Consider the following 27,358-nt stretch of genomic DNA (forward strand, 5'->3'; position numbering starts at 1 on the left):
TCTCTCCTGTCAAAACTCATTTTAGTGAAAGAGAGCTTTTCCCGAGTTAGCATCTAGAATTAAATCTGAAGAGAGAAGGATCATAACTAATTTTGTGATTATCTGTTGAAGACGGGCTACATCCTAACAGTAGAAAGCTGTTTTTATTATAAATCGATAAAGAGGGTTATATGACAGTGATTTGGTGCTTACCATCTTCCAAAATTTGAGGCTTAGCTCAGAATTTTCTTTGAGGTTTTCAGGTTGTCTGAAAGATAAATTGCTTTGTGAGAGCGGGTATAATCCATGTCATTATTGGGTGTAGAGTTTGGAGGCCCTCAGAGACATGAATATCATGTATTTATGAAAGATTTAAGGACTCAATGGACTTCTTTAACCAAATGGACTCTTTGCAGTGACCAAATTATATTTTCATTTTTTATAGTGAAACCATCATGTTTCTTCATGAAATATTTCATCAAGGACTGAAGGCAAGGATAGCCAATTGGCCTACTTTAATTTTAGGTAAGTCCATGCTTTAGAGAGAGAAGATTTCCTCTTAATATGGCTACAGTTAGAGTAAAATAGCTTCAATGTTATTCGACCTAAGCTGTCTGAATTTCCATAATGATCTGTGAGCTTCCTCAGGCACTGGGACTCTGTCTCATCGCCCTTTTGATCCTTTCCCCTGGTCCGTCATGGTTCTTTGGGGGCTAGAGTCGGGCTCTACTGTGGGATGTGTTCTACCAGGTCAGTCATTCAGGCAGCTGGACTGGGGCCATGTAGTGTGACACCTGGTGCCAGGAGCTGCTCTCTGTCATTCCTGCAGAGTGAACAGTTTCTCCCTGTACTTTGGATAGTTTACAGAGGATCAAGAGAAACTGCCATGTTTACTTCTTTTTTCCAGCTGATCTGTTTGATATTTTGCTCCCCATGCTGAACATTTATCAAGAATTTGTGCGTAATCACCAGTACAGCCTCCAAGTGCTCGCCAATTGTAAGCAAAACAGAGATTTTGACAAACTCTTAAAACAGTACGAAGCTAACCCTGCCTGTGAGGGGAGGATGCTGGAGACGTTCTTGACCTATCCAATGTTTCAGGTAAGTCACCTGGGATGCATTTTGTAAGTCATTGGTTCCAGCTCGATATGACTGATACCCAGTGTGACCAGCGTGATATGTGCAAGTATTCCCTGTGGGGAGTTACAGCACATATCCATCATCTGTCATCTTGAGCTTGACCCTGAGATAAATTTATGCCACACATACTCTCTCTAGTCTGTCTAGTGTATGTAAGAAAATCAGGAATTTTTGAGACAAATAAGGAATGATTTTTTTGAAAAGCGGCACAAATTTCTCCTTATAGAAAGATTCCTCACAGACCGCTTCCATGGAGTCTCCTCCTCCAGCGTGTTTAAAAATATTATTAGGTTTACAGAAATAGGATGCTGTGCAAATGTTCCAGTGCGTGCTGGTTGCATAAAAGGTTCCGGGGGAGTGGAAGGACTTCTGGGAAGGTGCTTGTTTTCCTGCCCTGTTGTGATTGCTGCTGAGTCTTCCTTGGCTGGAGCTCTGCAGAGCAAAAGGAGGACCTTCCCTGTCACAGAGGCTGTGGAGACAAAGGAGCCAGAGGAAATGGCCAGGCCTGGGGACTCTTGGCCCCTAGTCAGGTTGCTGCAGTGAGGCTGGGGCTTGTCCTGACCTTCACTTTTGGGGATTAGAGCAACCCAAAGGATCAAGTACACTTGCATTCTTTCCTATATCTAAGACTTTACCGCTCTTTAGTGAGAACTGCAGAGGCCAAAATGTGAATTGAATCTCCTGTCCTTTTAAAAAGTGTTGATTCTGTTCTTTCGGAAAAGCTTGAGCGTTCCCATTGTGGAATTTGTGGGGCTTCTGGCCAGGCTTCCAAACTGTCATGTGGCAAAATGATTCTCCTAATCATGTGTGTTACGGTTTCTGTGGAGAGCTTTGTCCCCTGGAACCAGCCTCTCTGACCCCAGCTGATCATTTTGTAGCCTCAGGGAGAAATGACATTCTGGTTCATAATTGTTCGTCTTAAAGTTTTTCACTCCTGACTGAAATCCTGGAAGTCACCATAGAAGTTTAGTGAGATTTTTTCAAAACCAAAACGGTGCATTTGTAACAACCTAAGTAGAGTGAAACTTTATACAGTTATTGTGTTTTTTTTTTCTCCTGTGCAACTGAATTGTTTAACTCTTTGCCTCTCTGAACAAATATTTCACCAGAAAAACTATAAAGAAAAAAATTGCTTTTTAAAAACCTTATACAAAGTTATAATTTAAGATTTTTATTTACAGTGAAACATTTTATATAGTTCAATGTTCTAAGATTCTATTTGAATCTTTGGCAGTTACCTCTAGGTTATGATTAAATACCCTAAATTGTATCTGCCTAGCAACCCCCAGCTTAAATGAACATACAAAGGTAGGATTGTGGAAGAGGTTCACATTTAGAGAGGTTCCCATCTCCCTTTCTGAAGGCCCAGTAATGTCTTTTCAAGTACTGTTTAACTCCCTTGGTGTGAATCTCTCAATGGTTTAAAATGGCAGAACTGTACTTGCATTTTAGGTGAGGTATCCAAACACGGTTGAATGTAGGGCCTTGCAAAGGCCTTTGGATTTCTTAAAAATGCTGAGATATTCTTCTACCAACCTTCCGTCCTCCCCCTGGAGTTTAAGCCCAATAAAAACAACTTGGCATTTTGATTGACGCCAGGGAATTCCCATAATGTCAGAAAAGGACCATTGGACTGAGAATGTTTAGGAGACCTGCATGTCTTGCTCACCCTTCATAGCATTGGGAAACATAATTGAACCAATCTGAATCTCTGTGTCTTAATTTTGAAATTGGGGCAGCTGAGCTCTAATTCTGTCCCAGAGCCCTAGCTCTCTGGGGGACTAGACAGATTCTGGAAGTTTGGGCTGGGCAACTTGTGGTGTTGCCAGGAGCTTTCTAATAGTCTAGGATCCCTCCCTCCAAGACTGTGGTGGCCCCAAATCCTAGAATTTAGCTGAAGGGTCAGATGTTGAGGTTCTCTGGTTTCTTTAAGACCAGGGTAACCAAAAGATGCTGGGCAAGGCCTCAGACTTAAAGAATTTAGCCAGAATTGGTCCAACTGCAAGAAATGTGCAAATTGAAAGAGTGCTGAGTTGTCCTCTTATTTATTTACCTCTCCATAACTATTTCACTTCTCTGTAGCTATTTTGAACAGACCAAGAGGGGAAAACATTGGAATTGCTGCCTGAGGGCCTTATTCTCCTTGGTGTCTCTCCCTCCTGCCTTCTCCCTAGGAGTGACCACATGGAACACTTGGGGGAAAACTGCCCTTTCTAGAAACTTGAAGGTTGTTTTTACTAGGTTCATTCTATCCTTCTTGTTCCCTTTTGGTCCTTTCACTAAGGAGTCCTGAAGGTGTTTGCTCCCTCAGATGGTCCAGCTATATCTACTTCCCTCGGAGTACATCATATTAGCGGTGGTACTTCTGCACATCTGCCTTGCTCCAGTGTAGGCTGGCTACCTTGGGATGAGGCTGGGATGTGATGCTTTTTTCCTGTAGAACGAGAATGGAAGAGGTGACCTTAGCTCATAATGCCAAGGGGCCACTACCCAGAATTTTTCTTAAGTCTGCATATGGAGGCAAAGTTTGGTATGGGGGCAGAGGGGGAAAGAGAGGTACTGTAACTGGAAACTTTTAGCCTGTGTATATTTATTTATTTACTTTAACATCTTTATTGGAGTATAATTGCTTTACAATGGTGTGTTAGTTTCTGCTTTATAACAAAGTGATTCAGCTATACGTATACATATATCCCCATTTCTCCTGCCTCTTGCGTCTCCCTCCCACCCTCCCTATCCCAGCCCTCTAGGTGGTCACAAAGCACTGAGCTGATCTCCCTGTGCTATGTGGCTGCTTCCCACTAGCTATCTATTTTACATTTGGTAGTGTATATATGTCCATGCCACTCTCTCACTTTTTCCCAGCTTACCCTTCCCCCTCCCTGTGTCCTCAAGTCCATTGTCTAATAGGTCTGCGTCTTTATTCCTGTCCTGCCACTAGGTTCTTCATGACCTTTTTTTTTATATGTGCCACATCTTCTTTATGCATTCATCTGTTGATGGACACTTAGGTTGCTTCCACGTCCTGGCTATTGTAAATAGAGCTGCAATGAACATTGTGGTACATGACTTTTTTTGAGTTATGGTTTTCTCAGGGTATATGCCCAGTAGTGGGATTGCTGGGTCGTATGGTAGCCTGTGTATATTTAGAAAAGTGTTATATTCTACCTCTTCCTGGGCCCTTTGTTGAGTAAGTCAGTTGTTGCTGTCAATGAATTATGCTGAACTATGGAAACATGGAGGAATTATAGTGAACTTATCCTTAATTGATGATGCAGTGAATGTATCCTCATTTGAGCTATCAGACAAGTTCATTTTACCAATAAATTTGTTGTAGACAATAATGTAGTCATTAACATAATTTTTATTTAGCAAAAACAGAGGCTTGGCTGGTACTGTTTAAATTGGCTTCAGCTGCTCATACATCCATAGGTCAGCAGATGATGAAATCTGCTTTTGACAAAGATAGCACTCTTAGAGGTCTTCCAGAAAGTAACCACTTCCTGCTCTAGTCACCTGTTTACTGTAACTGGACAGCAAGCTAATTAGTGTCTATAAAGTGACAAGTATTATTTCATAATTGAAAGAAGAATTGTGATTCACCTAGACAGTGCTATGATCCTTGGTTTCAGGGGGACAGATTTATAATCAGTTCTTGAATATACAGATGAGCTCTTTGGTGAGCTGTCCATTTCTCTCTGCAGAAGTCCTTTGCCTACTCTTTGGTAATTTCAGGTTTGTTTGTTTCTCCACCAGAAAATGAGGTGGGCCAGTTACTTTCAAATCCATCCACTTGAAGCTTAGCCAAGGAGCTCTGTAAAATAGATTTAATTAATGGGGGAGGATCATGAAGCTATTGACTAAACTTAGTTTTGTGGGTTTTCAGTGCATTATAAGTAGTCAGGCTCTCCCGCTTCTGCCCTCTTTGTTATGAAAAAAATGAGTACATTAGCTATTGATTGCCTTGATTTTCTTGTAGAACTAACTTAGAGGCAAACTTTTATCAATCATGGCATTGTGCAAAAGGAATATTTGAAAGCATACTTATTCCAGGAGCCTTCACCAAATGGAATGTCCCAACCAACTGTTTTAGTGAGAAGTTTATGGGATAGAGAGCCAGAAAGCCTCCTCCCATGTGCTTCCGAGGGAGGGGTCTCCTGTGCCCCATCCTCCTATAACTGAGGAGTCTGCACTTCCAAAACCTGGATGACATTCCCTAGGACATGATCCCAGAGTATGAGCTACAGATCAAGGTCTGTGCTTATGGCGCTGCCCTCTGTGCCAGTGCATAAATCTGGGCACTCAGTAAACATTAGCAAATAACCCAACGAAGTCCACCACCTGCAAGAGAGCAGGGCCTTGGGAAGCTGTTTTACTTTCTTCATTCTTAGAAGTCCTGTTAAGTGCTGAGTAAGAACCCCGTCCCTGCAGAAGAGACCTACTGGACTAGTGTACTGGTCAGAGCCAGGCTTGTGGCTGGCCCTGCCATTTACTATGAGGCCACATTGGGCAAGTTATGGAACCTCTCCATGCCTTGTTTCCTTATCCGTAAAATGGGGAAATAATCCTTATGTTTTGCTGGATGATTGTGTGCATATGCAACCTTAAGCTCCCAATCTGACCCACTGTGGGCAGCATTATGGTAGCTGCTGTTCATGCAGGTTTTTATTAAAATTAACACACTGCCCCTGTTTTCTAAAAATTTTTAGCTTATAAGCCCGTAAAAAATATGTTGAGTTAAATCAACATATATAACTCGAGTTGAATCTCCACTGTGGTCTGTTAAACCCTTCACAGGGTTGGTGGTGTTTCTGCCTTTAAGAGAATTCAGATAGTCTGTTCATAAACAAAAGTACAAACAAATAATCTAATTAAACAATACTTTTTACTGCTACAGGGGTGAGTTAAGGTGAAACAGGATCAGAATGTAATAAGGGTAAACATATCTTTTCCCAAGTTTTAATTCTTAAAGAGAACATTGCAGTAGGATTGTCAATTTAAAAAAAATCATAAACAGCCAAATAAATCTAAAGTACAGACTCAAGTGACTTGCTGATAACTATATCTGTTTCTCTATGAACCAATTTTAAAAAATTATGATTAGTTAGATAGCCTCATCCACCAGGGGGCAGACAGCAGAAGCAAGAAGAACTATAATTCTGTAGCCTGTGGAATGGAAACCACATTCACAGAAAGATAGACAAAATTAAAAGGCAGAGGACTATGTACCAGATGAAGAAACAAGATAAAACCCCAGAAAAACAACTAAATGAAGTGGAGATAGGCAACCATCCAGGAAAAGAATTCAGAATAATGATAGTGAAGATGATCCAGGACGTCGGAAAAAGAATGGAGGCAAAGATCGAGAAGATGCAAGAAATGTTTAACAAAGACCTGGAAGAATTAAAGAACAAACACCTAGACGAATTAAAGAACAAACAAACAGAGATGAACAACACAATAACTGAAATAAAAAACACACTAGAAGGAATCAATAGCAGAATAACTGAGGCAGAAGAATGGCTAAGTGACCTGGAAGACAGAAAGTTGGAATTCACTGCCACGGAACAGCAGAAAGAATAAAAGAATGAAAAGAAATGAAGACAGCCTAAGAGATCTCTGGGACAACATTAAACGCACCAACATTCACATTATAGGGGTCCCAGAAGGAGAAGAGAGAGAGAAAGTATCCGAGAAAATATTTGAAGATATTATAGTCAAAAATTTCCCTAACATGGGAAAGGAAATAGCCACCCAAGTACAGGAAGTGCAGAGAGTCCCAGGCAGGATAAACCCAAGAAGAAACACACCGAGACACATAGCAATCAAATTGACAAAAATTAACGACAAAGAAAAATTATTAAAAGCAACAAGAGAAAAACGACAAATAACATATAAGGGAACTCTCATAAGGTTAACAGCTTTCTCAACAGAAACTCTACAAGCCAGAAGGGAGTGGCGTGATATATTTAAAGTGATGAAAGGGAAGAACCTACAACCAAGATTACTGTACCCTGCAACAATCTCATTAAAATTTGATGGAGAAATCAAAAGCTTTACAGACAAGCAAAAGCTAAGAGAATTCAGCACCACCAAACCAGCTCAAAAACAAATGCTAAAGGAACTTCTCTAAGTGGGAAACACAAAAGAAGAAAAGGACCTACAAAAACAAACCCAAAACAATTAAGAAAATGGTAATAGGAGCATACATATTGATAATCACCTTAAATGTGAATGTATTAAATGCTCCAACCAAAAGACACAGACCTGCTGAATGGATACAAAAACAAGACCCATATATATGCTGTCTACAAGAGGCCCATTTCACACCTAGGGACACATACAGACTGAAAGTGAGGGGATGGAAAAAGATATTCCATGCAAATGGAAATCAAAAGAAAGCTGGAGTAGCAATACTCATATCAGATAAAATAGACTTTAAAATAAAGAATGTTACAAGAGGCAAGGAAGGACACCACATAATGATCAAGGGATCAATCCAAGAAGAAGATATAACAATTATAAATATATATAGGTGCACCCAGCACATATGTATTGAGGTGCTCCTAGGTTGGGTGTGCCCAACCTAGGAGCACCTCAATACATAAGGCAAATGCTAACAAAATCATATCAAGCATCTTTTCTGACAACAATGCTATGAGATTAGAAATAAATTACATAAAAAATACAAACACATGGAGGCTGAACAATACATTACTAAATTACACCTAAAGGAACTAGAGAAGGAAAAACAAACAAAACCCAAAGTTAGTAGAGGGAAAGAAATAATAAAGATCAGAGCAGAAATAAATGAAAGGGAAACAAAGAAAACAATAGCAAAGATCAATAAAACTATAAGCTGGTTCTTTGAGAAGATAAACAAAATTGATAAACCTTTAGAAAAAGAGGGAGAGAACTCAAATCAATAAAATTAGAAATGAAAAAGGAGAAGTTACAACGGACACTGCAGAAATACAAAGCATCATAAGAGACTACTATCAGCAACTCTATGCCAATAAAATGGACAACCTGGAAGAAATGGACAAATTCTTAGAAAGGTATAACCTTCCAAGACTGAACCAGGAAGAAACAGAAAATATGAACAGACCAGTCACAAGTAATGAAATTGAAACTATGATTAAAGATCTTCCAGCAGGGGACTTCCCTGGTGGCTCAGTGGTTAAGAATCCACCTGCCAGTGGAGGGGACATGGGTTCGAGCCCTGGTCCAGGAAGATCCCACATGCCATGGAACAATTAAGCCTGTGCACCACAACTGCTGAGCCTGCATGCCACAACTACTGAAGCCTGCATGCCTAGAGCCCATGCTCTGCAACAAGCGAAGCCACCACAATGAGAAGCCCACACACCGCAACGAAGAGTAGCCCCCGCTTGCCGCAACTAGAGAAAGACCACGCACAGCAATGAAGACCCAACACAGCCAAAAATAAATAAATAAAAAAGTAAATAAATTTATAATTAAAAAAATGACACATGTACCCCAATGTTCATTGCAGCACTACTTACAATAGCCAGGTCATGGAAGCAACCTAAATGCCAATCGACAGACGAATGGATAAAGAAGTTGTGGTACATATATACAATAGAATATTACTCTACTTACAATAGCCAGGTCATGGAAGCAACCTAAATGCCAATCGACAGACGAATGGATAAAGAAGTTGTGGTACATATATACAATAGACTATTACTCAGCCATAAAAAGAATGAAATTAGGTCATTTGTAGAGACATGGATGGACCTAGAGACTGTCATACAGAGTGAAATAAGTGAGAAAGAGCAAAACAAATATTGTGTATTAACGCCTATATGTGGAATCTAGAAAGAGCAGATGAACCAATTTGCAAGGCAGAAATAGAGATGCAGATGTAGGGAACAAACGTATGGACACCAAGGGGGGAAGTCGGGTGGTGGGATGAACTGGGAGGTTGGGAATGACATGTATACACTAAAATGTATAAAATAGATAACTAATAAGAACCTGCTGTATAAAAAATAAAATTAAATTTAAAAAAGAAATGTATGATTATATTAAAAATCTGAGGAAATAATCATTTCTTTATAATATAAAACTTTATTTTCATGTGTTCTTGGTGAAGTTTTTGTGTGTGTTTGATGTTTGAAGCATAGTTCATTTTAAATGTATTTCTTAAAAAAAATATTTGTGAAACAGTCAAAACTGTAAGAGTAGAGATGAGCTCTTCAGAAGTGATGATGGCAAGTAGAGAAGATCTAGTGTTATTCATCCTGACCTTTGCTCATGATGGCCTTTGTTTGCTTTTAGATCCCCAGGTATATCATCACACTTCATGAACTCCTAGCTCATACTCCCCATGAACATGTGGAGAGGAAAAGTCTGGAGTTTGCTAAATCCAAACTAGAAGAACTGTCCAGGTATGTGGAGAATTTATAATAAAGGTTTGATATGGCAAAGTAGCACATTAGTCTTTTGTGGAAACTGAATATATATGTCCAGGGAACAAGAAGCAAGACACAATCCAGCTTCTCAGATTCTGCTGAACATTAAATGCTAGCTCCTGAGATGGTGCTGAATCAGCATGCACATTAATTTTAACCAAGAAAAAAAATATCTTTGAAAATGGTTTTATGGCATGTAAATTTATATAATTGAGATTAGGCATATTTTGGTTTAAGTTTGAAAATGTTCACATTTCTTTCATCGTAATAGAAGAATGGTTGTTAGTTGCATTTTTGCATCCATTTTTGGTAGGAAGTCGGAGAATGTATATTTTGGATTTATCAGTGACTTTTCAGTGTTTTGGCGTCTGTGTTCCTTTAGCTTATATGGGATAAATGGTATAAAGTTCTCTAATTTACTCCACCTCTAAGAAATGGCATCCTAATTTCAATGAATGGAGCTGTTCGTAAAATAATATATTGCTTTCCTGTTGCCTGTACAAGCAGCGTTCTCAGGATACTCACTTATCTATAAGAATCATGATGTACATTTGCTTTGCTTTGAGTCATGACTTGATGAAGGCTAGAAGTCCAGCATGACTTACCCTACAGCCCCAGTTAAACTGATACAAGTTCAAACCCTAGCTTCCCAGATGGAGCTCCTTTGCTTATCTGCTGGGGCAATAGAAAATCTCTTACCGTGATCCTGTATTGTGTCTGACAGGGTCATGCACGATGAAGTGAGTGACACTGAAAACATAAGGAAGAACCTCGCCATAGAAAGAATGATCGTAGAGGGCTGTGATATTTTGCTGGACACTAGCCAAACTTTCATCCGCCAAGGTAAGTCCTTGTTCAGCAGACCCACCATCTAAGTGGTCTCTGTACCTGTCACATTATCACTGGCAGATCCAGGAAAGCATTTTGGAGCAGGTTGATTTAGCTGTTTGATTGATGCTGTTCATGCAGGATGTCCCCATGGCCTTGACCGAGGCTGTGGTTGAGGCCCACCTTTGTGCTGTTTCTTTTCAGGGGCCATGAAAAACAGCAACACAATAATAGTAAAGCACGAGTGGGACAGTAAATTACATTCTGACTGGACTCTCCTCCTCAGTGGACCGGACATTCTCTACAGCTCCAGGGAGGACAGATTGCTCTGGCCGATTGGAGTGGCAGTGCCAGGTGGTGACGACATCCAGGCAAAGGCCCAAGAGAAACTTGCATTACTCAGAGCCCTTTCACATAGCAGTGGGGACAATGTCCGAAGTGAAAACAGCTGTCTCTTGTTCCCATTTTTCATCAGCACTTCCGGATCGGCCCCACATGATATGATTTGATTCAACTGGTAACTCCAGTTGCCAGATGAAATGTCTCACTATCAACTTGCCCTGCCATATTTCGGTGATGGCGAAGGTATCATGTTTGAGGGGTGTGCTTTGGGGGCATCACCCAGTAAATTGAGCTTTTGAAGAGTTGAAGATATTTGTACTGGAAACTGTAGAGAAGCAACAACCTAACAGTCCATATTCCTCCGTGGCTTTCATTACAGAGTGCAGGATGTAAACCACACTCCAAGTTCTTTTTAAGTGCTCAGGTGTTCTGGGGGCAGGGGAACATGCCCCACAAAATCGATTTGTGGCAATATATTGCACACATAATTTTGAACTTGGTGAGCAGTGGCATATAAATTTGGAACTAGAATTAACCTTTAATGTGGTTTCCGTTTATAACATGCCAATATTATTTGAAGATATTTGCATTTCTAGTACCTACCAAAATGTGCTGCTTAAAATCTTTTTTTACCTCATCAAACAAGACATTATTTGTGCTACACACGTTAATTTTTGCACAGAACACTTAAAAAATTTACCACATGCTGTTCTATTTTCCATATTTATTTACAAGGAGAGAAATCACACATACGTTAAAGTTTGGAAGTATATTTCGGGATATGATACCTTTCTCATTTTTGGCTTTAAGTATTAATTTTTCTTTAAGTAATAGTGGACTCTAATGCTGACAACATCAGGCCTTCCTAACTCCCCCTCTGTTCCTCCATACAGACCGTGTCCCCATCCATATTGGCTTCCTGCCTTCCTGGAACTTGTCTGCTTCTGTGCTTTTACATGTGCTGGCCCTAGCCTGGGCACCGGGAATGCCCTTATCCACCTTTCTTGTGCCTATGGAAGGTCTGCTTGTCCTACTAGGCTCAGATCAGACACCTCTAAAGAGCCTTTTAAATTTCCTTCTCATCTTCCCCTCCTCTTCCCTCCAGTTAGAATGAATTTACCATCCTCATCATTTCCGAGCCCCTTCGCTCCTGGTGCATGTATTTCATCCACTTGCTTGCATGCCTGTGTCTCCCAGTAATTGTAACTCTGAAGGGCAGTTTTTATGAATTCTCTCTTGCCTAGTACAATGCTTTCCATTATAGATACCTGGAAAATGAACAATGGATTAAATTGAATTGCTTGCTGAACTGCAGTTTTGAATGTCAGCTGTCCTGTTTTGTATTCTTCTTGTAATTGGAGTTGACTGAAAAATACTTACTAAAGGACTTGAGCTGTATACTGTGTGAAAATGGTAACAAAAGTTTTTATAACTAGTATTCAATTTCTGAAAGGACTTTGGACTGAAAAGTATTATTACACATAAATATTTAATACATTTCTACACACTTAGTTGAAAAATGCTAGAAGGTTGAATCCAATGAAAAAATCATATTTTTTTTCATTACACCTTTAGGAAAAACAGGCATGAGCCACCTCTCCCTTTGATTCATGTCCAGATGTTATTTATTGCTTGTTCTGTACTACATGTTTGAGGTGCTTCTGTCAGCTATTAATATATCTGATGTTATTGCTGTATTGATGTTGATATAATGATTTGCCTTTCAGCAGTATTTTTCTGTGTTGTTTGGTTTGGTTAGTCTGTTTGGGAATTATTCAATAAAGGTGGTTTTAAAAAATCAAACCTTAATCTGAAAGTAGAAAGTAAGCCAATTACGGACAATTTGGAAAGTTTGCATTATTTTGCTTTGGTTGCTCCTATTATTACTTTAACTAAATACCTTTAATAGGCTTTAAAACTCGTTGAAGTGGGTTTTTTAAAAAGTTTTTTTAACTTTGAGAGATTCTGTTTTCTTTGAAATGGACTATAGTTTATGTCTAATTGTATACTAATATTTGCATTGTTTACTTTTAGGGGTGATATACGGTCTGTTTTTCAATGCGTGAGTGCGTGTGGAAACGCTTATGTACAAATATGTGTGTGGTTTCAATCTCTAATGAATTTTTATTCTGAGGACTAGAAAAAATAAGGTCATCTGAAAGGCCTCCTCCGAATAGGTGTGATAGCCAATCTTGAATGTCAATCTGTAGGAATTTAGTGATTGAAAAACAGGTTTTATTTTAAATTGATTCCAATTACTAGACGGTTGATGAGTACGATGCAAAGGACTATATCATAGCAGTGGTCTGACACTGTCATTTATTTTCCAAAATCTTTTCAAAGTTTCTTGAGCAAAAGTGTCTGCAGCAGTAATAGGTAGACATATAGCCACGTCATGGAGGTCAAATCCTGTCTCCTCCACTTCCTTGCTGTGTGATATTGGGCAATTTACTTAACCTCTCTTTGCCTCAGTTTCCTCCCTTTAAGTTGGGGTTAATAGCAGTAGCTGTCTTTTAGGGTTGTTGTGAAGATTAAATGTTCATAAATGCGTCTAGGCTAGTGTCTGTGAGATTATGACATAAACCTTAAAAACCAAGATCTAAATTTTGGAATGGGTGTCTATTTTCAGTAACATGAAATATATATGAATATTTATTAGAAGATAAAGGCACTTTAAGTTGACAGTTTGTGCAAAATCCATTATACTTAGTCATTGTTGTCTGGTGGAAATGTGAAACAGGAAAATTAAATAAAGGACCGAATTTAGAGCTAAGTGCATTGAGAATGAGACATGAACCTCTGTGGTACTTTAATCATTCCCAGACTCAGAATCATGTACTTTCAGTGTACCAGTGTCCTTTGAAATTGTAACATGGGGTCTAGAAATAGTTACACCTTCTCAAATGCCTAATCCAATAACCTGGAAATTACTCTTCCTTCTTTTACACTACTGAGTGGAATTAAGAATAAGGGCATTAGCCAGTCTTGAATGCCATGCTATGGGAATTTAGTGATTGAAAAACAGAAGTGTTTTGGTAAGTTGACCCCAATAATTAGATAGACTGATGACGATGGTGATGCAAAATATCCTATCACAGCAATGGTCTGATACTGAGGAATTACTGATTCAAGACTATGAGTTCTCTAATTTGTATTAACTAGAAAGGAATCCTCAAGTCTCATAGTTGTGTTGAAACATCATGTCAAACGTAAGATGAAATGTGAAAAAAAAAATCCACTTATTTCTCAACAAGCTTATTTTATAAACCAGTGTTGAAATTGCTCACTTTTAATTCAGATGTATAGACTTCTGTACATACCTAATGCACACAGTCTCCTATTTGGATATGAGATGAACAGTTATAGATTAAGCATATTAGTGTATAGTTGCCAAGGAAACATTGGGTGTTTTTTACCTCAAAGTTAAAATTCACGGTAATGATTAATATATGAGTTAACAGTGTACTCTATAATTTCTGATTTACAACATCATTAAATGCTAGAAGCATTTACCAGTGAACACATTATTATCCAGTTTTCATAGCCTTGGTTATATCCCTTCTGAAAATGACTCTCAAACCCGCTTGTCCACCTGTCTATGCTGCAGTCTTCCACTCTGCCCTAATCTATCTGCCTGGATGACTCATGACTGCCCATGGCAAAGCTAGAACTTACTGTCTTTTCCCATCCATTCCCTTTCTGACTTTCAGTTGTTATGCTGCTGTCACTTGCCCATCTACTCCTCTAAGCATTCTGCCTTCTGCTTTTTTCATTGCTCCGTTAGTCTTCATATTTAATTACATGCTGCCTGTGCTCTCTGCCAGTTTGCTCCCACCTACCTCTCCTCCTTCTTGCCCATTCCTTTGACTGGAACCAAGCCTTCTCCCGCGCTCATTCCCCAGTCCCACACCCTCCCCCAGGACTGCCTCAGCAATTCTGCCTTTGGCAAACAGCCCCACCTAAACACTCACCTGAATAGATGGAATTCAGGGAATCCATAGAAACTTGGGTTCTTTACCCCCAGCACATCTTTAGATCTCTGTAAAAGTAGATGCTGTTTGGAATATTCATATGTTAGTGTAAACATTTTGTGACCCCACAATCATAGTTTTACTATTCTAAAACAAACAACAACAAACAAATCGGGAAACCCAGGAAATGTATGAAGAGGAAAATAAAGTTGCCTGCAATCTCATCTCTTAGTGATGACCACTGTTAATATTTAAGTGATAAATAGTCATTTAATAGTTCTTATGAGGCTGATAGGAGCCTTTGTAAGGCTGCATTTGGGGTAGGTGGTGGATTAAACAAATAGTAGAAATATTACTGGCTCAGGGCATTTCAGAAGTCAGAGGCAAAGTACTTGTTAGCATCTTTTGTAGTACTTTTTGGTTTGATATTTAACTTAGATTAGAATTTTCTTTTGCGGGGAGCAGGCAGTCATTATTAGGGTGAAACTATATAAAGTCTATGCATAGTTTCTCACATTGAATGGAAGACAGTTTTGCTCACAGGAATGTTCTAGGTATAGAATTTATGTGGTTTCTTTTCCATTTAGATTCCACAAAAAATTTTTATCACATATAATTTAAATGTAACCTGAAATGACTGCCCTTTAAAAATAGTCCTTAACTAAATTGCATTGAATTGTATAATTTGTGTATTTTTATAATGTACATGTATTGTACATTGTTTTTAAAATACAAAATAAACTGTATTAATGCTATTTATCTACCTTCAGTGCTCCAGGAAAATTAAATTTGATTTGCTTTTTATTATGTTATTTTATTACTCTATCTAATTATATAATTTGTACCTTATTCTTATGTAAATAAATTGATTGAGATCAGATTATGAAGGACAGATGGCAGAAGTGCCTCATTCTTTGAATTCAATTTGGCTTTCTTTTAAACTTATTTTCCAGCTTATAGATAATCAAATCTAGAGTGTTTTACAAAAATAGTAGGAATTAGTGCAACCCTTAAAATGTAATGCATTGTTTCTTCTGCTCAGAGTGCAGGGGATTTACTTATTCCAATGGTGCATCAAATAAATCCTTGGTATCTTGGGAAACAGGCCCTAGTGTTTTTACATCAGGAACAGCTCTCACTTGACAGAATTTTAATTACTGTGTGTTCTTCACTTTTGTGATCACCAGGTTCTCTTATTCAAGTACCTTCCGTTGAGAGGGGGAAACTTAGTAAAGTTCGCCTGGGTTCATTGTCTTTGAAAAAGGAAGGAGAAAGACAATGCTTCTTGTTTACAAAACACTTTTTAATTTGTACAAGAAGTTCAGGAGGAAAGCTGCATCTGCTCAAGGTACTGGTTTTATATGACTATTCCATTTATGTTCCATGCAATTAAGAGGCATTGAGGTTAACTTAATTATGACTTTCCTATGCCTGCTATCATAAAATAGATTGTCAGATTTCATGGTGAGGTAATATACAGTTACCAATCCTGACATTCACTTTGTTGTCAATTGGATCCAAAGTAATAGAAGTTTAAGAGTACATTGCCATAAAGAAGAGCAATTAAAATCATAACCTGGACAAAATTACTAGTTGGTGACTACTGAGCTACAAAAATCTTGTCAAATTACTGCAGTGTACTGATTATATAATATTTACTAAATGCTCTTTTATCTTGCTCAGTACCAGGAGTGAGCAAACTATGGCCCGCAGCTTGTTGCCTGTTTTTGATAATAAAGTTTTATTGGAACACAGCCATACTCATTTCCTTACATATTGTCCCTGGCTGTTTTCATGCTTCTTCAGAACAGCAGATTTGAGCAGTTGCGATAGAGATCACATGGCTTGCCAAGCCTAAAAGGTTTACTAGCTGGCTCTTAACAGAAGAAGTCTGCCTATCTGTATCTTCTGTTATCAGTGCCCGAAAATATTATCCAACATCACAACAAAGGCTTCCTACTGCTTAAATCACTTCCTGGTTGGAGAGTTCTGCCCTTTGCTGAGCTGCATTCACTCTACAGGGCCCCTAAGGTGCCATATAGTCTCCCATAGACTGACTTGCTAAATTTTATAAACATCGAGAGTGAGGGTCGGATGTGGGGCAGAACCATGAAGTTCAATGAATTCAATTACTTTTACACATCTAAGTTTAATTTTGGACTCTATGAAAAATTATTTATGAAGCAGAATTGCTGTTTTCTTCTGTAGCAGTTTGAATGTAAGGTTTGCAAATCACAGGTTCCCAACATGTGAAAGACTCTTAGCCTCTTAATGAAAAATTGGTCTGTTTCCAGACAGGTGGAGTTCTCTCTCTAATAGAATGTACATTGGTTGAGGAGCCCGATACAAGCGATGATGACTGTAAGTCACATACTATCACTTAGAATTATATTAGAATTAAATAGTCCTATGGTTTTTATTCATTCATAGCTAAGAAGAGCTGCTTAAGGAAGCAGGAAAGATGTTAAGAATAAACTCCCTGAATTCATTTATATATGAAAAATTCTGTTGAGCTGTTTAACCTGTGACCTGGTTAAACCGTCTTTGGGAATTCACATTTTACTGAATTTATCTCTTGATAGTGACTTTGCAGCGGCAGAAAAGAAAGAGATTGAATTAGTGTGTTGGAATTCCGTAAATTATGGAAATTAAAAAAAAAACAACATGAAATGAGAAGGAAAGCAGGATCCTAGTCCTGAGTAACCTACTGATCTCAGTTTCTTCATCTGTTTATGAGCTTAACAAAGCCCTCCCCATGCCCAAGAAGCACCATATTGCTGAAATGAGATTCTGGACTTAAATGCGCATTGATCGTATTACTAGAACCATGTGAAAGCAACTATCACTCATATTTTTGTGTTCACATCTAATTGTATGGTTTACATGTGTTGAAGCCAAAGGTTCTGGGCAAGTGTTTGGACACCTGGATTTTAAAATAGTGGTGGAGCCTCCTGACGCTGCCCCTTTCACTGTGGTCTTGTTAGCACCTTCACGCCAGGAGAAAGCTGCCTGGACAAGTGACATCAGTCAGGTAAGCAAGTGGCTTTGGCCCTAAGTTGGGTTTTGTTTTTGTTTTAAATTTTACAACATAAACTTTTGGGAAGGAGTTTTAGAGTCAATTTATTTTTATTAGAAAATTATATCTGGTAGCTGTGTTCACTACCAGTACCACTATATGTCTTCATGTATTAAATCATTTGTGGTTGTTGTTTGTTTAAAATTTACTTGAAATGTAGTTATTGCATTTTGTGTCCTGGGCACTTTTTTACAAGCTGATAATGTAATCACTTGTGTTGGACAGTGTTAAAATTGCCCTGTGAGTAATAAATTCTCCAGTGATCTCACTAGATTTTTTTTTTTTTTTTTTTTTTTTTTGCTTATTTGTTACTGAGATAGGAAAATGGTGAGAGATTCAAAAACAACTAACAAGGACTATGGAATCAAATCAAAGAAGAGATACTGTCTGTAGTATGAAGCCTGAAAATGAGCTCCTGTATTTTATATAGAAAAAATTAGGGAACAGATTTGCTTACCTTTCCTTGATCAGCAATGCCCAGTTAGGGAATTGCTTCATTTATTCAGCATTTGAAAGAAAGTCAAAACTAGTGATGATTGGACTTCGGCATTCTTCAATCCAAGCTCCACATTAATTTTGGTTCCATTAACCAATCTAGGTGAAAAGGGAAGCTGTGTAAAGAAAATATTAAAAGAAAGCTTGATTATTATCTTCAAAGTTGTTAACTCAACGAAGATTGGGGCAGACAGGAAAGGCATATGCTATAGATCCTATTGTCTTCCTTTTCCGAAGAGTTCATAGTACTTATATACAGTAAGTCCCCTACATACAAACTAGTTCTGTTCCGAGAGCGTGTTCATAAGTCCAATTTGTTCATAAGTCCAACAAAGTTAGCCTAGGTACCCAACTGACACAATTGACTATATAGTACTGTACTGTAATAGGTTTATAATACTTTTACACACAAATAATACATAAAAAACCAAACAAAAATTAAAGAAAACATTTTTAATCTTACAATACATTTCCTTGAAAAGTAGTGTAGTACAGTACAACAGCTGGCTCTTCTTAGCATACCAGCTACATCACTGCTACTTTTGCACTTGCTTCCGGACATCCTGGGCTTGAAATAAGATACTGTACTACTGTACTCTATATAGTACTGTACAGTAAAGTACACAAAAACACCACTTGTACAGGATGCACGCACGTGACAATGTACGCCAGACACGTGAACTAACTTACGTGATTGGACATGCGAACGCATGTTTGCATCTTTGGAAGTTCGAAACTTGAAGGCTCATATGTAGGGAACTTACTGTATAAAACTTAGGTATAAATAGAAACTATATCATAGTTCTTCAGACACTTAATTTTTTTCGGAGTGACTGAAAACTGAGGGGAAATAGAAAGAAAATGAATGGGCAAAATAATTATTTTTGTATGTCAAAGAAATTTTACAGTCTCATTTGACCTTTACAGTAGTATTCTGAAGGCTAACAGAAATAGTAGTCCCATTTCACAGGTGAGAAACCTGAGGTTTGGAAGGTTAATAAGCATTTGTCCAAATACACAACTGTGTTGAGTCAGGACTCAAACCTAATCTAAGTCTTTTATTAGCACTCTAAATATCCTCTACTGGAATTCTGGATTTTTACTTCTTTTCTCCTGGGGCCATTTTGATGATGAATAAATAGCTGAAGTGAAGGTGCTGCTTTTCTGGTTAACAAAGGAATGAAAATATGGGATCTTGTGTATTTGCATAATTACATCCTTGTGGTGATTTATTAATACTTTCATTAGCTCTATGCTGTATGAATTAATACTTTAATTAAGTCTCTGTAGTACATCTTTTACCTGATGAGACTCTGAATCAGTCATTGAGTCTATGCACATTAATTGAGCAATCACCATGTGCTGCCAGGTACTGTGTAGGTACCAGGGATATGGCAACGGTCCCTACTCTCAAGGAGATAGTCAGGCTAGTAGGGAAGAAAGGGAAGTAGATAACTTAATGCAACAAAATTTTGTATGTGTTGTGAAGCCAAGATAAGTAGGAAAAATAGGGAGAATTGGAGTGTAGGCAAAGATGTTTTTCCAGCTGCTTATAGCTTCTACCTTATGATGTAACTGGGGCTCCTAAGATACAGAGTTGATAAAAGCACTAAGTGATCTTCCTTAGGGGGCCTGGTGAGGCATTGCTAAGAGAGAAAGAGCCATGGGGTGCATGAATGATACTATGCCTGGTCCTTTAAAGAAAGGATCCAATACTTTGCTTCCCAGAAGCATCCAAGTGATTCTCTCTACTTAGTCTACATCTTGAATTGAGTATACAACTTCTTCCTGTTTCTCCAAGTTTCTATGACTAATATATTAAGCTGATTATATGTACAATTGAGTTGGAGAAGGAAACAACAGAAAATTGTATCTTTCTGAGGGACGATGATATAATTACATGAAATTACTGTGTTCCATAGAGCCTTGATATCGTGTGCCTTTGACACTTATGATTTCAGCCATTCAGTAAATATATTTATGCAGTGATACTGTATGCCAGGCACTATTTAGGCCCTTGTGATATATCATGGACAGGAGGCAACAGCAACAAAATATTCCCTGACCTTGTGTAGCTTACATTCTAGTGTGGGGAAAACTGAAAATAGCAGTATACATAATAAGTAAGTATATAATATTTTATGTCAGAGGGTGATAGGCCAGGGTAAGAAGGATTGGGCTACTGGAGGTAGATGGGGGTTGGTACAATTTTTAAAAGGTGATCATCTTATTTTGATGAAGACATCTAAACAAAGACTGCAGCAGGTGATGGAAATACCATGTTGATATTTAATGAAGGGAAAGTCATTCCCTTGGCAGTGCAGAGGGAACAGCCACTGCAAAGACTCTAGAGTAGGAGGACACTGCATATTTTGAGTAACAGCATGAAGGCTAGTGTGGCTGAAGGGGAATGTGCAAGAGGGAAAATAGAAAAAGAGGAAGTAATTTAAGTGGAGTTGTTAAGTAAGCAGTGGGATATAGATGTTAAGTGCTTGGAGGGAGGTCCAGGTGGGAGACTCTACGCCATTTAGATGGTATTTAAGGTCTGTTGAGATCACCCAGGGAGTAAATGTAGATAGACTGAGAAGAGGGCCATGGACTGGATGAGGAGTCATGGAGAACAGCAAAGAAGAGAAGGAATCAGCAGAGCAATTGGAGGATAGCCAAGAGGACATGGTGTCCTGTAAGTCAAGTGAAGAAAATGTATCAGGGAGTGGGGAGTGATTATGTCAGCTGCTACTGAAAGCTGAGTATGGTAGTGAGTGTTCTGAGATGCTTAGTGATTTTCCTGACTCAGGGTTTGAATGATGAGTGGTAGAGACAGAGTGCTCCACTATTGATTGAGCCTAGCCTACTGCCCAGAAGCCTGCATCTCAACCGGGCTTTGTTCTCTGCTTAAAGCATTTTCATCTTATGGGGAAAATTATGTGCTATACACACGTTTATGGAATTTGTCAGTATTCCAAGTATGCCTCTGGACATATTCATTATTAAGATGAGTCTACAGAATGCTTGAAAATGTGCTTTTTAATATTTTATCATGTATATGTAAAAATATGGACACAAAAGGGAAACCAGAAAGACTCCCAGCACCCAGATCACTAAATAAATGTTTATCAAAGTGTCTTCCACAGATAATTACCAGAAGGTTTTTTTCTTTTTTTTTGAATTTTTGAATTTTATTTATTTTTTTTATACAGCAGGTCCGAAGGTTTTTTTTCAATACAGAGTCCTGAACCCACATTCGAGACACCCTCCAGGTTTAACAAGCTCCACAGATCATTTTTGCGCAATTAAATTCGAGAAACCCTGTTCTGAAAATCCAATGTTTCCACCTCTAAAACCCTCACAATCCTGCCATATAGAAATAATTGAACACTTTGGCTCTAGGTGTATATATGCATCATTTTTTGCTTTTTACATCTTTTTATATTCCTGTGAATTCTTCATATTGGTGTCTTCTAATAGCAATATATGTATATTCTATCATGTTAACTTACCAGTTTTCTAGCTCTTTCTGAATAATTAGGCATTCAGGCAGTTTCCAGGTTTCAGCATTAATATATGATGTGGTGCAAACCACCTTTGCACAGGGAGTTTCTCCCCTTTTAAAGATCTCTAGGTGGTGTATCTTACCCACAGCCAGTATGGCCAGTACAGGGGGCCTGATCACTTTCATGATTTCATGATACATGACTCGACAGACTGCCCAAACGCTCCAAGGAATATGTAACTCATCATTTCACAACATCATCAGTAAGGTGTCTATGCAACTTTCTTCTAAGTCCTGCCAATGTTGAGTTTTGTCACATTTGTCACATTTTCCTATTTAATGGAAAAGTGATATTGCTTTTTAGTGGTTTAAATTTACATTTCTGTAATTATCAGTGAGACTAACATTTTCCACTGTTTCTGTTTCTTGTCTGTTTATACCAGATGGACATTTATCCATTGGAGCCATCCTTACAGACTAGGGAAATGAGCATTTTCTTTCAATCCAAATTATGAATATGTTCTCCATTATTTTGTCTATTTATTTTTGTCACTCTTTGTTTTGCAAAATTTTAATTTTCCTGGCTTGATTTGATACCACCTTGCTAAACTATTATACCATGTTATACTAATCACGTGGAGTTCTTATTTGAGATAATAAAGTGGTGCCTGACTATTGATACAATCCCAGTTTCAGATAGAGAACTCTATACAAAAATTAAGATGTTTAGCTTTGTCAGGCCTCTCTCTCTGAAGCTGTAATCTTTAGAATTAACAATGGCTTAAATGATTAATTATACTTTTAGTTCCACCAGCAAGGTCATAATTAACCGTTGGGGCCTCCAACAAAATGTGCAAGTGGTTAATGGTCCTGACCAATAATTCTTCCCTTTTTCATCTGTTTATAGGGAAAAATTTGAGGCTCAATATAGTGCATTCATTTGTGCATGTCTTACTGTCATACATAATGGTGTATTAAACAGATTTTTCTATAATTATGGGTATCAACTAAAATGCAGAATTAAAATTCACCTCTGAGCTTCTTGGTTTGGGCAGATGTGTCAAAATACAGGCAAATTTGTAGCACACTGACATGCTTCCTCCCTTAAAATAACTTCTCTGGACTCAATAGGGAATTTTTTACTTTAATATAAAAAGGTGAAATTAAAAGAGAGAAATTGAATTTACTGTTCTTCCTACTACTTAGAAGTATTAGGAAGGTAAAAAAAAAATATGGTGACACAGTAGACCACTGACTTTGACCAGATATTTCCTTAAGCAAGACCCTCAAAAAACCTTGTTGGAGGGAATTCCCTGGTGGTCCAGTGGTTAGGACTCTGCACTTCCACTGCAAGGGACACAGTTTCAATCCCTGGTCGGGGAACTAAGATCCCACAAGTGCGGCCAAAAAAAACCCAAGAAACAAAAAATAAATCAAAAAAATTACCTGGGGCTTTTGTGAATATACATATTCCCAGGCTCCACCCTGGTCATAGTCATCACAAACTGAACTAGAATAGCCATGACCTAGGAATCTGCTTTTGTTAATATCCTATTAATTTCAAGGTTTATAGTAATTCACATAAATTCAATATATCCTTAAAGATATGTGACTTCCTGATTATTTTCATGTCTTTCTTCTTAACTGAGTGAACTGCATTCATTTTCCCAGGACTCAGTCTCTTCTCCCCAGCACAACCAAGATATGTGCTTATATGATCATGAATATATACCATGGCTTCCAATATAAATATATTCATACACACATTCGTAAACATAAATTCTGTTGTAGTTTAACATTTTTCTGGAAGAGAACTCTTTCTTCAATGTAGCAGTACTGAACATGCCAAATGGAAGTGAGATAAAAGCAAAATACTCTGGTTGAAGTAGAATTTGTGGACCCAGAGCCCCCAGGAGTCCTGTTTGTTCACACCCTTGCTGTCACTGAAGCCTGTCTGTGGAGCCTCCAAGAAATGAGTCCATTTCAAAACCACTCCTCTAGTTATAAAGCAGAAAATAACACACCATTGTAAAACATTTATACTCCATTAAAGATGTTAAAAAAAAAACAAAACACTCCTCTATTATAAATATACCGTAATATGTTTTATATATACATGTATGTATATGTGTATATATATATATATATATATATATATATATTCATCCGTCGCACAGATAGGTGTGGCAGTTATCAAAGACCTTTTTGTACATTTAAATATGACTTCTTATTACATGGTCTTTTGAGCTATAGTTCAGATTGCATGTACATTTTCTTCTCCTGAAACTTGAGTGTAAGTGAAAATTTCTTTTTCTTCCTGTTGAAAGTAATTTTAATGCTTAACACAATGAATCAGAAAGATTTATGAATGAGATCTGACATTGGATAATAAGATGTTCAAAAGTGGTCACATAAATCTTCTCTTCTGGATCTAAAACACTTATCCCAAGTTTCAATTCTGGCAGTGTGGAGGACTGCACCGATTTAGATACCTTCTAGCTACAAACAAGAAATGTTTAATACATAAAATCAGTATAATAAAAAAATTTAATACATTGGTGATATTTACAGATATAAAGGAAAATCACTAGCTGCCAGAAATAACAAGGGAACTTAAAGTCAGGGTAGACAGCATGCAAACTGAAGACATAGAGACTTGGGAATGATTTTAGTTTGGATATTGGTCCCACGCCCGAGGGGTATTAACAGAAGGAGCGAGGGTTAGCCTTGGGCCCCTTAAAGGAATTGAGATCCTTGTTTGAAGCCTGGCCATTGGAAGGCTGCCGCCTCCATGAAATAAGAACGCAAAAAACCCATTAGGCCAGGAAAGACATAAGGAAGTTTGTCTTGGGTTCTGAATTTTCTTTTAATTAATTAATTAATTAATTAATTTTTGGCTGCCTTGGGTCTTTGTTGCTGCACACAGGCTTTCTCTAGTTATGGCGAGCGGGGGCTACTCCTCTTCGTTGTGGTGCGCAGGCTTCTCATTGCGGTGGCTTGTTTTGTTGCGGATCACAGGCTCTACGCGTGTGGGCTTCAGTAGTTGTGGCACACGGGCTCAGTAGTTGTGGTGCGTGGGCTTTGTTGCTCCTTGGCGTGTGGGAACTTCCCGGACCAGGGCTCTATCCTGTGTCCCCTGCATTGGCAGGCAGATTCTTAACCACTGCGCCACCAGGGAAGCCCCTTGGGTTCTGAATTTTTAAAAAGCTCCTTTGAGAAAAACAAATGTGTTTCTGGCCTATGGATTTGAAATTCAGGGTTACAATATTCACATGGTGTGAAAATTCCAAACTGAGAAATTAATGCAAAAACAATATTTGGACTGTTGCTAAGCCAAAATGCTTGGTAGAAGCGAACACAAAGTCACTGCATTAGCAACACCTCAACAGTTCAGGGCTTATGACAAGGTGCTCAAAATCAAAAATTACAAATCTTGTGAGTAAACGATCTATCAAGAGTGAGAGTCGGAAGACATAGTGAGCAGTATAATTAGCACTGCTGGAACTTCAGATAATAGAGTGATAACTTAGAAAAGACTGTGAAAAAGAATGTTTAAAATATAATAAAGCTATGAAAGGAAGGAAGGGAGGAAGGGAGGAAAGGGAGAAGGAAGGAAAGAAAAGAATAGATCACTGTGTAAAAAGGACCAGGCTGATCAAAGAACCAAATAGAAAATCGAAACATGAAAACTATAGCCCTAAGTCATCCTAAGGCTGTTGTCTGTGTAACTATATTATTGCTTAGACTGTTAAAGGAAACTGAAGGAACACTATTTACTTGCCACAATTCTTACCAAACACCATCTCTGCCCTCCCACTTCCTGTGTTGGTTATCCAAGTGGCATCCTTATTCTGCTCAGAAACAGTGAGAGTGAAAAGTCTAAGGAATAGCTAGAAACGTCACTGGGGTGAAGGATCACTTAACCCCTCCTTCCTTTCCCTGTCTGCGTGCAGTATCTGTCCCCATACAATCTTTTCCCCCATTCCTCCAAACCCCACACTCATAGTTTCATAAGAACAGGGATAATGTTAATCCATTTTCCCATTGGAATTAGGAAAGTGAATTTAAAGTAGTTTACCTTATTCATCTTTAAAAAAAATATTCATTTATTTTGTTGTGCCGGGTCTTAGTTGCAGCAGGTGGGCTCCTTAGTTGTGGCATGAGAACTCCTAGTTGCAGCATGCATGTGGGATTTAGTTCCCTGACCAGGGATCAAACCCGGGCCCCCTCTCTCTTACTGTCTTCTCCATTATAAATGCACGCACCAGCCAGCCTCATCTCTTCGTTTTCCCCTGTTTGTTCATCCTTAGAAATGGAGTCATTGACATCTATTTTCATCTAGCCCTGACTGAGAGCTCTCCCTTTGAGGTCCTGTGGCTGTTTTGAGGCCTAAAAGGATACCCCACCTCCTGGTAGCTTGGCTCACTGGTGGAAACATTGACTCCATACAACTGGATACTAACTTAGGATATTGCAGTTTCAGGACTTATGGAAGAATACCATGTCCAACTTCCTGCTGCACAAAACTGATAGGAGGAGCAGCATTTATTTAGCCTAAAGAAGAGCAGCCTATATACCCTTTTCTGAAGAGTGTGAAATCTGTGCTTGGAACCAGACGAGCAAAGGCAGGCCCCATTCTTTGGGGCCCACCACAGAGTGGTTAGTTTGGAACTGTACTCTTCATCCAGTGTTGAGGGAGTTTATAAGAAATGGTTTGGTAAAAACTGTGATTACTTTAAGGATGTTGTTGAGGATAATGTTCACGACATTATTCAGTGTTTCCTTTATGAGAACCCATGAGATAATTTTCCTCTGGACTCAGACTAGGATGAATTGAGCTTCTGTTAAACCATGAATTTTGTAGCTCATCATGTGGTCCCCTTTGAGTTGGCTGCTCCATAGCTCAGCTAATTTTGAGGACCATGTATAGCAAGTGTTTGGGACTTGTCAACATAAAGTACATGTGGTGGATTGATCCCAGGCTTCATTTTATTATTTTCCACCCTTTATCCAAATCCTCTCTAATTTTCTTACTAATTTTGACTTTGTCTTACTATATGTATTTTTGTAATCCACCTATGGGAATAAGATATAGTATAAACTCACATGTAAGCGCATGTAACCTAATTTATAGTTAGATAACCATAATTATTCATATAAAAAGATAACTCCAAATTCCAGGTGCTTCAAGAAATGAATTGAGGGCAACTTTAAAATATTCTACTTTATTCCTGGAAGTTGAGATCCTCTATACCTGGTAATTAAAATAATGGCATAAGACATGAGGAAACAAATTTTTAAGGAAAATCAAGCATGAAAATGGCTGATATGCTAAGTAGGGGATGCCAGTGACCCAAAGTTTCTTATATGCATATTCATTCTTTTATTAGACATTGGGGTTTAGGATAAACCCTGAGTTCAAGAGCTCTGTGAAATCACTTGGCAATCAGCTTCTTCACACCATTTAATTACAGTCATAAAGTACTACATGGTATCCTAGTAACTAAAAGTCATTTCTTTCTTTTTTTTTTTTTTTTTTTTTTTTTTTTGCGGTACACGGGCCTCTCACTGTTGTGGCCTCTCCCGTTGCGGAGCA

The 27,358-nt window shown here is 38.3% G+C and overlaps 1 protein-coding gene across 3 annotated transcripts in view; it reads left to right on the forward strand.

Moving 5' to 3' along the window:
- Nucleotides 1–27,358, forward strand: part of RASGRF2 (Ras protein specific guanine nucleotide releasing factor 2) — a 242,945-nt gene that overhangs the window by 95,366 nt on the left and 120,221 nt on the right. For all 3 annotated transcript variants that reach the window (XM_024122410.3, XM_024122413.3, XM_024122416.3), the window contains exons 6-12: nt 425–504; nt 887–1,080; nt 9,424–9,533; nt 10,282–10,400; nt 15,886–16,046; nt 16,993–17,059; nt 17,593–17,729. In XM_024122410.3, coding sequence (XP_023978178.1) covers nt 425–504; nt 887–1,080; nt 9,424–9,533; nt 10,282–10,400; nt 15,886–16,046; nt 16,993–17,059; nt 17,593–17,729 — 868 coding nt within the window. The remainder of the gene's footprint in view (nt 1–424; nt 505–886; nt 1,081–9,423; nt 9,534–10,281; nt 10,401–15,885; nt 16,047–16,992; nt 17,060–17,592; nt 17,730–27,358) is intronic.

Source organism: Physeter macrocephalus, chromosome 8, assembly GCF_002837175.3.
Source record: "Physeter macrocephalus isolate SW-GA chromosome 8, ASM283717v5, whole genome shotgun sequence".
NCBI classification, from domain to species: Eukaryota; Metazoa; Chordata; class Mammalia; order Artiodactyla; family Physeteridae; genus Physeter; species Physeter macrocephalus.